This window comes from Pipistrellus kuhlii, unplaced genomic scaffold (genome assembly GCF_014108245.1).
Source record: "Pipistrellus kuhlii isolate mPipKuh1 unplaced genomic scaffold, mPipKuh1.p scaffold_m20_p_13, whole genome shotgun sequence".
In the NCBI taxonomy this organism is placed as follows: Eukaryota; Metazoa; Chordata; class Mammalia; order Chiroptera; family Vespertilionidae; genus Pipistrellus; species Pipistrellus kuhlii.
In genome coordinates, this window is record NW_023425438.1 from 51,024,656 (window position 1) to 51,038,056 (window position 13,401).

At 42.7% G+C, this 13,401-nt stretch overlaps 1 protein-coding gene across 1 annotated transcript; it reads left to right on the forward strand.

Moving 5' to 3' along the window:
• Positions 1–2,393: 2,393 nt before the first annotated feature.
• LOC118717709 (enhancer of rudimentary homolog) lies at positions 2,394–3,190 on the forward strand. The gene has a single exon (XM_036436098.1). The coding sequence runs from the start codon at positions 2,480–2,482 to the stop codon at positions 2,792–2,794; it is 315 nt and encodes a 104-aa protein (XP_036291991.1). The 5' UTR covers positions 2,394–2,479; the 3' UTR covers positions 2,795–3,190.
• Positions 3,191–13,401: the final 10,211 nt, after the last annotated feature.

Sequence of the window (13,401 nt, forward strand, 5' to 3'; positions counted from 1 at the left end):
GCAAACTGAGACAGTCTATTAGGACACAGTGAGGATGTTCTGGCAGCCCTGCTAAACTGGCAGCAGACATGCATCATGTCATGGTCACCAACACTCAAAGGCTGCGTCTCGGGGGAAGACTGCATCCTTTATGGGATGATATGGAAGTGAGTTGGCCACAACTCCTGACCAGTGGTCTAGGGTGGTGTGCCCTGCTCTGTGAGATGACAAGTTGCAAATAAAAGTATCCAATACTTTGCTTCCTCCCATCTTTTTTACAAACCACCCAGGTCACCTGGGGTGGGTAGTTACAAGAACAAAATAGCAAAATCCACATGTGCTCCTGGCCTACAGTGAGATAAATAACTTTTTTTTTTTAATTCCCACAAACATGTGAGGAGTGTCTTTCTATTATCTAATGTAGCTCACCTCAGTCTGGCATTGAACGGATTTCCTGGTTTGGTCCATTTGTCCTCTGTACCTGTTGCTGGCATCAGTACACCCATCAACCTGCTCCTCTACGACATCATGGCTGGAGCTCTGAAAAGACAGAGCCTGGCATTACCAGTGGGGGAGATGTCTACCACCCATTCTGCCCCCCAGATCAGGCAGAGAGGGGAATGTGCAATGACCTCCAGGCAGGAAGGATCCCATGAGGACCCCTAACTAACAAGTTGGTAGTAGAATCCATCCCCAGCACTCAGCTACTGTTCCTGTGAGCCATGACCTGAACCATGAACATGACAGAGCCTCCAGGCTTCTGATACCTACCAACCTGCTCCTGCCCAGGATGTGTGTCCCTCATCCCATGCTATCCCTCACCACCCTCAACAAACACATACCCGACGTGAGGAGCAAGAAGCTTGGGCCTTCCCAGCTGGGGGCCATGGTAAGGTCTGGCTTGGGAAAGTCTTTCCTGGGATGCCCACAGTTATTCGATGGGTCTTACTGCTAAGGGCCGAGGGATGTTGGTGGCGGAACTTACACAATTTCTACAGCAACAGCAGCCTTGGAAGGACAGGAAACAGCAAAGAACCATCCTAGTCTCCTGATCCTCTACACTCAAGTGAGCTAGAAAGGCTGTTGTCTCTAGAATGTGGGGACATGGTTACCACAGTTCTAATTTCTGTTGGGGATCTGTCACCAAGGAAATGAGTTCACCCCTTCAAAATTCCATGACTGGGAACTTCCTTTAACCAAAGCCACACTAAGCCCCATCTGAGCTATTGACCTTCGCCCATGTCATCTCCATATCTGTACACCAATATCCAACACAGTCCTCCCCTGCTGGCTTCCTATGAATGTACCAGGTCTCCTGCTTGGAGGAGAAAGCTACATTCACACACACACATACACCTTTTTTTATTTTTATTAGTTCTGTGTCCTGGGGTAGCCTCTGTGCCTCTCAGGACCTCCCCAGTCTCCCAACCTGCCCAATGATGATGATGATGCTAGACACCATTTCCATAGGAAGCCATCAGGTGTGGATGAGATAAGGCCCCTAATATGGTGGTTTGGTGTCTATGAATCTGATGAACAAAAGTAGAGGTGAAAGAGTGACAAGCATGAGTGGGACACAGCATGGAACACTAGACAAAACAGGGCTTTGGTCCAGGGTATGATGTCATGGAAGTCACTGCTCATTTGGCCTCATTTTCAAGTCTGTACCTTTAAGGATTTCAAATGGCAGTAAATTCAGATATTGTCAATCAATAGCATAAAATGTTACAGTGGTCTCTTGTTAAGCTTAGACTCAGACCCAGTACCTCATATGGTCCTTGTGGTGGCAGCTTTCTCAGTGGCTTCGAGTGAGTCCAACCTCCTGGTGGGAACATCCTTGTGTATCGCTAAGTGCCCAGTAACTGGCTTCTGAACAATGTAGAGAACAGCCCAGATGGGATATCAGGTCCCATCATTCTCTCATAGTCTCATTCTTGGGGTCCCTTTCTTTCTCTCGATTTCACTTGCTCTCTGTATGTGTGTCTCCCTCTGTTATATCTCTGGAATAGGGAGAACAAGCATTCATGTGTTGAGCTGTCCTAAGTAGAGGCCCCTTAGGAGAGAACTGATGGAGTTACCAAGCCAACAGGCAGGAACTCAGGCTCTCAGTCCAAACTGCATCCTAAGAAATAACAGGCAAGTGAGCTTGGGAGGAAATCTGCCCCCCGTCGAGCCTCAGTTGAAACACATCTCCTGCTTCACTGACACCTTGAGGCAGATGAACCATGACAAACCATGTCCAGATGCCTGCTCTACAGAGCTTGTGTGGTGTTAATATTTGTACTTTAGGGGTGCACAGATTGAGAGCAGTGTTGTTTGTGCCTCAGTTTTCCCATCAGACACTCAGCAATAATAAAAAATCTGTCCACTCGGAGTCTCTGGAGAGTGTTAAAAAGTTAGTTTCAAAAATGGAGGGAACAGGGCTGTTGGCGGCGTTGTGGTTCAGCTCGTGTGTGGCTGTGTGGCGGCGGCGGCGGCTGCAGCGAAAGAGTTTGGCGCGATGTCTCACACCATTTTGCTGGTACAGCCTACCAAGAGACCAGAAGGCAGAACTTATGCTGATTATGAATCAGTGAATGAGTGCATGGAAGGTGTTTGTAAAATGTATGAAGAACATCTGAAGAGAATGAATCCCAACAGCCCCTCTATCACATATGATATCAGCCAGTTGTTTGATTTTATTGATGATCTGGCGGACCTCAGCTGTCTTGTTTACCAAGCTGATACCCAGACATACCAGCCTTATAACAAAGATTGGATTAAAGAGAAGATCTACGTGCTTCTTCGTCGACAGGCCCAACAGGCCGGGAAATAGTTGTGTTGGCAGCATTTGGGGGTTGGGGGTGGGCTTGGAACACAGGTGTGTACAGCAATCTGTAGTGAAGTTTTGTATTATAGTAATCCTGTTTCCATTTTGGTACACTCTGGCCAGGATTGAATGTGTTAGATGATATGTGAGAATCTTGTTCAATCTGAACTCCCATCACACACCCCCCTTCTCTCTTTTTTTACTTAAACATTGTTATGATGATCTAGAAGGAAGTTTTTCTTTGTCAGTTAATGTTGACTCCAATCCTTCATATCTGCTTTATAACATTCACTGTACTAACCCTTCAAGTTGGGGTGGGGGTAGTGACACAGTTTAATTATGTGCTAAGATAAAGTCTTAGTGAAAAACAAATAAATGTTCTTTAGTTATAAAAAAAAAAAATGGAGGGAACACTTGGCATATCACAGAAGGGTGCATCCATGTTCTAAATCCACTTAAACACATTCTTCCAGTTTCTGTAAGCACCTGAGGGCAGGGACTAGCGCCTGACCAATGGTAGGAAGCACTTCATAACAGGGTGAATAGTAGAATGAATATGACTATGCAAGGCCTTGCCTATTCCCGTCCAGCCTGTTCTGTGGGGATTTATTCATACTTTGAGGCCTGAACTGTGGGGATTTATTCATACTTTGAGGCCTGAACTTCTCAAGGTCCTAGGGACTTTCGGAGAAAGATGGAACCTCCTGGGTGGGGATGGGGGTAGCCATCAGCTCAGCCAAGCCTTGTCCATGGAAAGGCAGGAGCACTGAGCTGAGGACAGAGCCTGCCCTGCCCTGGGCCTGGAAGCCAAGAAGAGGACCAGACACTGCCCAGGAGGCTCAGGTGGAACAGGCAGACGCCAGGAGGACACACTCAGGGTCCAGGTCAAAGGATGCTTTTGACAAATGGAAGGCCTTGGGCCGAGATATATAAATGACTCCTTTGAATGCTAGAAATTTAACTTTTGTTTAAAATTAGACTTGTGCCCAGTATTGAAACCAGCTGAGTGAAAGGGCAGGGGAAAGGGCAGGGGAAAGGGTGGGGAAAGGGCAGAGGGTGGGGTGGGAACCTGGTAGAGGAGAGCAATGGGGGCGAGGGGACATTTGTAATAATATGAACAATAAAAATTTATTTAAAAAAAAAGTTTTCAGAAACAGCCACCACTTAATTCTCCTCTTTCACAGGCTGACTTGTACATAAAAACCTAGATGAGACAGTCTGAAGCAGCCCAATTTATAAACACAGACCAGGTCCTCTTAAAGGAATAATGCTAGTGTTCACTGTAGACTAAAACACTCCTCACAAGAAATAAATGGAAGCACAGTGGAGTCCCTGTGTACTTGCAGGGCTCACGGTGATGGGCAAACCGCATCCGGTTAAATTGCTCCTGAAAGTCCCTGCATCTCTGACTGATGAGGTGGCAGCTGGTGCTCCAGTCCCCTGAGTGACACATGTGATGGGATGAGCTCAAATCCCACCCACAGCACCTGAGCTCAGGAAGCCTGAGTCCCTGACAGGGAAACAGAGAAAGGAGCAAGTGTAACCATTCAAGGGTCTTTCCTGCTCAGAACTTTGTCCCACTGTCAACTGTCAGAGGCCACTGGGGCCCACTCAGGGGAACTGCTCCTCTCCTGTCCTGCCCACACTACACAGACGGTTGAATCTGCCTTAGAGAAATGGAAGGATGGTGTACAACCATCAGTGTAAGAACTGTGGGCTCTCTGGGTTGCCATGAGGCCCACAATATATGCCACACCTTTCAAGCCATTAGACTATGAATGAATATAACTACTTTCTCAGACCCACACCCACTGGCTCAATACCTCACATGAAGTTAATACTTCACACTCTAATTAGCCTTGAGGATTAGCTTGCCTTAACTGATGTTAAGCTAATCTAAGTTACTGGTGTTCCCTTTAAAACACCAGTTGGCCAGGTCTCTTAATTATTGTAGAACCCACATTCACTAGGTTAAGTGAGGGAAACCCCTGGGAATAAATTGTACATTACCTGGTACATACCTTTAGAACCTGAGGTCTGGCTTTGTTTAGTTTCAGAATACATGTAGCTGATACCAGATTTGAGCTTGTTTTTCTTCTTTAAAAAAAAGATGTTTTTGCCGAGACCAGTTTGGCTCAATGGATAGAGCGTCAGCTTGGGGACTGAAGGGTCCCGGGTTCGATTCCGGTCAAGAACATGTACCTTGGTTGCAGGCATATCCCCAGTAGGGGGTGTGCAAGAGGCAGCTGATCGATGACTCTCTCTCTCATCGATATTTCTAACTCTCTATCTCTCTCCCTTCCTCTCTGTACAAAATCAATAAAATATATATTTTTTTTAAAAAGGTGTTTTTGTTGTTTTACTTTCTTGTTGTCACCAATCACTAGCCAATAGTAAGGTTTTCTGGTGTTGTCCAGTAATGCACCATGTTGTTTTTTCCTTTTTATCTTTTCAACACTTTTATCCATTTTTACCATCCATCAGTCCATCACCCGTGGCAGCCACTAATCTGTCCTCTGTATCTATGAGGTTGTTTTGTTTTTAATTCCACATATAAGCCAGATTACATGGTATTTATCATTCTCTGTCCAACTTAGCTCACTTAGCATCATGCCCTGAAGACCATATTTTATGTATGTTGTTGCAAATGTCAAGACTTCATTCTTTTTTATGACTGAATAATACTCTACTGTTCATATGCACCACATCATCTTTATACATTTGTCTACCAATGGACACTTAGGTTGCTTCCACATCGCTATTGTAACTGATGTTGCAATAAACACAGAGGTACATGTATCCTTTTGAATTAGTGTTTTGGATTTCTTCATATAGCCAGAAGTGAAATTGCTCGGTCATACGCTAGTTCTATTTTTAATTTTTGGAGGAAATTCCTTACTTTTTTTCCATAGTGGCTGCACCAATATATAATCCTCCCAACAGTGCACAAGGGTTCCCTTTTCTCCACTTCCTCACAACATTTGTCACTTCTTGTCTTTTTGATAAAGTTGTTTTGGCAGTAGGAGGTGACATTTTGTGGTTCTTATTTGCATTTCCCCTGTGATTAGTGACCTTGCACATCTTCTATAATTTAATTAAAAATGCTACCAAATAAGCAGCACTACAAGTAAAAGTGAAACCACTGCCATTCCTATTCCTCAAGGATTAAAATTCTATTACTCTAAAATAGGGGTGTCGAACTCAATCAGAGAAGGGGCCAAAATCTAAAATCCAGCCTAAATCGTGGGCCGAATGGTTTATTGAACAGTCATAAACTGTCATTGTGATGGAAACGCAGCAGAGTGCAGTGATGACAGCGCGGTGCGGGCCACATTGCAAGGCCTGGCGGGAAGGATTTGGCCCGCGGGCCTTGTGTTTGACACATGTGCTCTAAAACATCAATTATTTTACTTGTAAATAAAAGCTTTTTTAAAAAAAATCTTCTCTTTTAATTGATACATTAGAAAGTTTTATCTTTCAACTGGCATACATTGGGAATATAAGACATTCTAAGGTCAAATAGCATTCCAAGATCGGGAGATGAAGGATTGGACCTGGTGAAACAATCACCATCAAGCAAGTGCGGCAAGGTGCCAGTAACCTGAAACAATAAGGAAACTAAAGTCACCAATAAAAGTGAAAACTGGGGGGAGTTTTCAGCTTCACTCACCTGTAAATGCTTTATGACCTTGCATCAGAGTGATGGTCTCTTAAAAGAAACAAAGAGCCGAAACCGGTTTGGCTCAGTGGTAGAGCATCGGTCTGCGGACTGAAAGGTCCCGGGTTCGATTCGGGTCAAGGGCATGTACATTGGTTGCGGGCACATCCCCGGTAGGGGGTGTGCAAGAGGCAGCTGGTCGATGTTTCTCTCTCATTGACGTTTCTAGCTCTCTATCCCTCTCTCCTCCTCTCTGTAAAAAATCAATAAAATATATATATATTTTTTAAAGAAAGAAACAAAGAGCAGATAGACTGGACTCATGAGAACCAATGATTTGAAATGTAAACTTGAACTTTGTGAAATAAATGTATGTTCACTTGCCCTTTCCTTAGAGAGGCTAAGTAAAACAAGTACTAACCTATGTGCCCAGAAGTGTGATAGATGTCATTTGCATTTATAAGATCTTTACACTAGCCATAACTCCTGTGAACAGAGCTAAAATTAAAGACTTCATACACACATTGGTAGGTGAGCTTTGTGAATTTCCCTTTTCTCGTTCTACTCCCTCTCCTGGGACAACCACATCCCTCTTTCCTAACAATAAAATCCACCCATCCTTCAAGGTCTAGTTCCCCTCCCACAAAACCTTCCTGAGCCTGTAGTTAATCTCTCCCTCCTCTGTGCTTCCACAGCACAGGAGGCCCATGACTGCTGCATCTGCCATTGAGACAGTTCTAACTACCTACCCTATAGGGTGTTCTAGGATTCCACGAAATAATGCATGTGGTTAGAGTTCCACAAATAGAGATATTGTTATTATGTGCATAGGATTCTTCCCTAGCATCATGCAAGTTCCCACAATCCCTCGGAAAACTGCCTTGTATCTAACAGATGCTTAATTTCATTCAACATACTTATTCTTCCAAACAGGTCACCTATATATCTGAGAAAACACTCGAAAACTCTACTCAAAACACTTCACAAACACAGACACACCCCAACAGGACTATGAAGTGTTGTGCCAAAATACCAGCAGGAGGGAGCTTAGAGCATCACAGGGCCTTTCAGGAGCTGTACTTCAGACACGTGTGCACACACAGCACAAAACGTGTGGGCGCCTCTGCCACACCAGTGCCTCTCACTGAACCTCTGTCCTGCTTTTAAGGTCTTTTGATGCCAGAAGAGGAAGTTAATGAAGGTTCTTAGGGTGAAGGGACACATGGGCACTAGTGTGGCAGGAAAGAAAGTACTAAAGCGAAGAAAATGGGAAGGAAGAAAAAATAATCTTATCAAAAGAGCACCAGCATCTTCATCTTCATTGCTGCCATGCAGTAATGACTCGGGTTTGAAACCTTCTGGTCTCACTCCAGTCCCTGCAGTCCTGTATTCGCAGACCCTCGGTGTGATGTCCCAGGCTCCTAGGTGTCAACCTTGATTTTATCTGAAGAAAGCACAGCTTTCACTTTTGAAAACCACCTCCTAAATGTTTTATGTTTTCATCAGAGAGGATTTCTTAGACTTGAGCCCCAAAATGCATTGAATGAGAAGATTCATAGGAATTATAACTTTGCTGAGTCAGTAATATCAGTAATTTTATTTTGTTTATTTTTTATTATTTTTATTTTTATCTTTTTATTATTTTTTAAAATTTTCTTTATTGATTAAGGTATCACATATTTGTCCTCAAACCCCCATTCCAATCCCCCATTCCTAACATCCTAAAATCTGTAATTTTAACCTACATCTTCAAAGAACATTAAATAATCTAAAGATTCAAATCTGAACTCATATTTTCTTTTTCTTTTTTTTAAATATATTTTATTGATTTTTCACAGAGAGGAAAGGAAAGGGATAGATAGCTAGAAACATCGATGAGAGAGAATCATTGATCAGCTGCCTCCTGCACATCCCCCACTGGGGATGTGCCCGCAACCAATGTACATGCCCTTGACCGGAATCGAACCTGGGACCTTTCAGTCCGCGGACCAACGCTCTACCACTGAGCCAAACCGGTTTCGGCTGAATTCATATTTTCTAAATATAACCATGACATTTCAGAAATACACTTTACATTTTCACCTTAGACATTAATTGCCTATCTCTTGACAGGTAATAGAAGTTCACCTTTCATTGCATTCACTCAGCAGATGACTCACCTGGGGAGAAAGGTCTATGTTTAGGGCTATCCAGGCCGCTATGTGGCTCTGACTGCATGAATGATACTCAGGACCTATTTGAGACACGTAGGAAGCTCTCTGAAACACCTGTCTGAGGCAGGGAGAGAAGGGCCTTTCACTTGTATCTTTGTGCAATCATGTGATTCCTTTTCATTTAATATCAAGTATATACATCACTTTAAAAATGATTAACAGTGCCAAAACCGGTTTGGCTCAGTGATAGAGCGTCAGTCCGCGGACTGAAAGGTCCCAAGTTCTATTCCGGTCAAGGGCATGTACATTGGTTGCGGGCACATCCCCGGTAAGGAGTGTGCAAGAGGCAGCTGGTCGATGTTTCTCTCTCATTGATGTTTCTAACTCTCTCTCCCTCTCCCTTCCTCTCTGTAAAAAATCAATAAAATATATTTTTTTAAAAATAAATAAAAATAAAAAAATAAAAATGATTAACAAAAGCAAAATTTACAGGACTTATTTATAAAACAGAAAAGGAACTAATAAAATGAACCCAGACTCAGATCTTTGCACTAATAATAAATTACATTAAGTGAGATACATCTGAACTGAGCTAGATTTATCAGAAAAGTTAGTGAAATTTTGAGTACAAATGACCTTTTAAGACACAGGACCTGTCAGAGTATTTCATGCATAGTCCATCACCTGCCCCCAGACAGACAAAGCAACAGCTCAGCTACACCCTCCCATCTTCTTCAAGATCTTGAGGCCCATCTTACATAATAAAAGGCCAATATGCAAATTGACCAAAATGTGGAACAACTGGTTGCTATGAAGCACACTGACCATCATAGGGCAGAAGCTCAATGCAGGAGCTGCCCCCTGGTGGTCAGTGTGCTCCCACAGGGAGAGCACAGCTCAGTCAAAAGCCAGCCTCACAGCTGGTGAGTGCAGAGGTGGTGGTGGGAGCTCCACAGCAGTCAGACATTGCCCAAGGGCTCCTGAACTGTGAGAGGGTGCAGACTGGGCTGAGGAGAGACCCTCCCCTAGTGAACAAATTTCTTGCACAAGGCCTCTAGTAGCATTATATTCTTCCTGCAACTTATCTCTTTTAAAATGCTGCTGCAGAACTTAGCCTCACAATATATATAAAACAATGAAACACAAAAGGGGCCAAAACTGTAAAGATGGGTTTAAATTCTGTAACGTTGTGATAAAATTGACATCTTTCAAAGAAACAGATATCAATTTTTATTTTCAACAAATGTATTTTAGTATAGCACTTCTAAAAATAAGCTCTAGAAGTGATCAGACATTACAACAAACATGTCAGCTTAGGTCAAATTCAACCAACTGCCCTCCAAGGGCAGCCCGGTGGTTTCCCACATATGAAAGTCCCTTTTCCTTCAATACCTTATATACATGAATTTATTTACACTCTCCCTAAAATAATAAATATTTTCAATCTTGGAGTGAAGCAGAAAGAGAGAGCAGCTGAGAGTTGTGCTGGGAGTGTTTATTAGCAAGCCAAGAGACAGGCGAACACCATGAGAAACTGGGGGGCCGCTGATCAGGGTGCCCCTGACAGGGAAGCACCCACGGTGGGACTGGGTCCCTTCCCGGAGCTACGTATGGGCTTGGACGGGGAAATCTCGCCATCTTGACAGGAAGATTGGATCGTGTCAGAGGCCTGACTATCCACAGCCATAGCGACCACCAAACAGCTGTGAGCCCCAGAACGCTGATCCCAGGTGGCCCGAACACTTGGACTCAAAGGAACGCCCCACCTCACAGCGAAAAGGTCAGATTTCGCGGGGAGAGGGTGAGTGCTCCCAGCGAAGACAGAAGCCCGCGAGCGCCGGGCGCGGGGAAACTGGAGGACAGGGGCGGTGTTTACAAGTAGAAGCCCCTGGCTCTTGGGCAGATGTCACCCATGAATGTGGACGGGGCTCCTAATAGGGGAGATATCTAAAGAGCAACACGTTTGGATCTGACTCGGAGGGATATCGGAGAATTACAGGGGAGTACAGTTGGCTCGGACTTGCGCCCCTCCCCCCCCAACACACACACACACACACACACACACACACACACACACACACACACAGATCAGTGCCGCAGAGAGGAAGGAAAAAAAAAAAAAAAAAAGCTAGAGAGGCTTTAGAGCCCTGGAAGTCAACCTAGAAACACTGCCACCCAGAGGCTAAATCACAAATTGACCCTAGTGGAATAAAAAATATCAAAGCAAGAGCTGCTTAAAAATCAGGACCCGATTACAACACTGAGGAGCAGTGAAATGCAGGGAACTGCAATACTATCTGGACTGGGAAACAGGGGTGCAAAACAGAACAATAGAGGAAGTGAATGACCTTCATTACTGCAAATTTTATTTAATTTTTTTTTTAATTTTTGTTTTTTTGGGGGTTTTTTTCATTATTTACAACGTTTACTCAAGAAACTATTTTTTTCTATATATTTTCCTCTCTTGATTTTACCTTTTTAATCATTACATTGTATATGTAATCAACATTATTACTACTACTATTTTACCTTTTTTATCTTATTTTCTTTTGTTTATTTTTTTTAAGTGTCATATAATTTACTTTTTTTTTTAGACTCTTGGAGTACAAATTCCTTCTGAATATTACCTGGTGTTGAAGGTGAGACTGCATTTTATTTATTCCAAGGTCCCAGAGAAGAGAGGAGAGTGCAAAGCCAGAATGTAATAGAGAAAATAATGCCTGAAAAATCCCAAAATCTGGCAAAATAGATAAGCTACAGATTTAATAAGCTGCACAAACCCCACATAAGATAAACCTAAGAAATCCACAATGAGATGCAACTATTTTACTTCAAGTTCAGATGAAAGGATACTTTTCTTGAGTCATGAATTGGATGTCTATCATGATAAACAAAGCAAAACCCACCAACCCCTTCAGAGACCAAACTGTACATCAGAACCACGGACAGAACCCGTTCTCCCTCACCAGCCACATCCAATCCATCACCAAATCCTGTTGGTTTTACCTCTCTCATTGCTACCTCCCCCTCCCTTATCTAAGTCATCACCATCGTCTCTCACATGCCTACTATGTCCCATGTGTTTATGCTAACTCATTAAATAACCCTCACACTGACCCTAATAGTTGTGAATAGATGAGAGGAAGAGCAAGGTCAAGTACTTTGATCAGCGTTCCACACTCAAGAGACAGGTTTGATCCTGGCAGGCTGTCTCCAGGTTTGTTTTCCTGAAGGTGACACTTGCTGCCTGTTCACTACCACACTATGCCATAGCCCCCAAATGGTCTACTCATGTCCCTTCTGTCTTCTCTAATGCATCTCCAGAGAGGAGCCTGACATCTTCCCAATGTGTCAAAATTGTGTCACTTACCTCAGTAATTCTCTTGTTTTTAGCATAAAGTCAAAACTCTTACACCATGACCTATAATGTCCTAGGTTCTACTTCCTACTGTCTCTCACTTCAACCCAATCAGTACTTCTCCTTGTTCTCCCCACTCAGCAACACTGGCCTCCCACTTCCCAAGCCATTTCCCACCATGACCTTTGCCTGCACTGTTTCTTTGGCCATGTACACAGTTCTCATTCTCTGCACCTTCTTAAGACCAATTCACCCATCAGATCTCAACTCAAGCGTCATCCTCAGGAGAGATTCAGACCACCCATTTTGGAATTCTCTAATGTAAACATGCAGTGCTATCAACTACACTCTAAGCACAGCTTTAGCCAGCATCCCACACATTCTCCACTACATTTACATGTTTTGTTCAATTCAAAATATGTTTTAATTTCCCTTGAAATTTCCTTTTAACCATTTGATTACTTAGAAATCTCATTTCATTTCCAAGAATTTAAGAATTTTTCCAGTTAACGTTCTGATACTAATTTCTAATTCAATTCCATGGGATCAAAGACCACATATCATATGATTTGAATTTATTAATTGTTCAGAAGCATCTACCTTGCTTAATGTTCCATGTGCACTTAAGAGAATGTGTATTTTACTATTTGTGGGTGGAGGTTTGTGCAAATGTTAGTTAGATCCAGTTTATTGATGGCAGTATTTGGTTCTTTCATATCCATACTAATTTTCCTTCTGCCTGTTGCATAGATTACTGACAGAAGAAGTGACACCACCCAGGGCTCACTGTGGTTTTAATTTGCATTTTCCTGATGACATGTTATATGTTGAGTATCTCTTCATAATATGCCTCTTGGTTTTTAATATATTTTATATGCTTTGTCTATTTAGAAAACTGAGTTATATTTCTATTTCTTGGACATCCTTGACTTGTTCATGACCTTAAGGGACAAGTGTTTAATATTCCACCATTAAGGATAATGGTACTTGCTTTAGTTTTCTTTTGTTGCCCTTTACTAATTTGAGGACATTCCCTTCTGTTCCTAGTTTTTGAAAAATTTTTAAAATCATGCATGGGTTTTGCCCTAGTTGGTTTGGCTCAGTGGATAGAGCATTGGCCTACTGACTGAAGTGTACTGGGTTTGATTCCAGTCTAGGGCACCTGTCTGGGTTTCAGGCTTGATTCCCAGTAGGGGTGTGCAGGAGACAGCTGATCAAGGATTTTCTCTCATCATTGATATTTTTATTTCTGTCTCTCTCTCCCTTCTGAAAGCAATAAAAATATATTTTAAAATATCATGTCAAATACTTTTCTATATCTATTTCAATGACCTTGTTTGGGGGAATTCACAAGTGAAGCATCTGGGCCCAGAGTTTTCTTTGTTGAAAGATTTTAAATTATAGTTTCAATTTCTTTAACAGAGGTTATTTATATTCTTTTTAG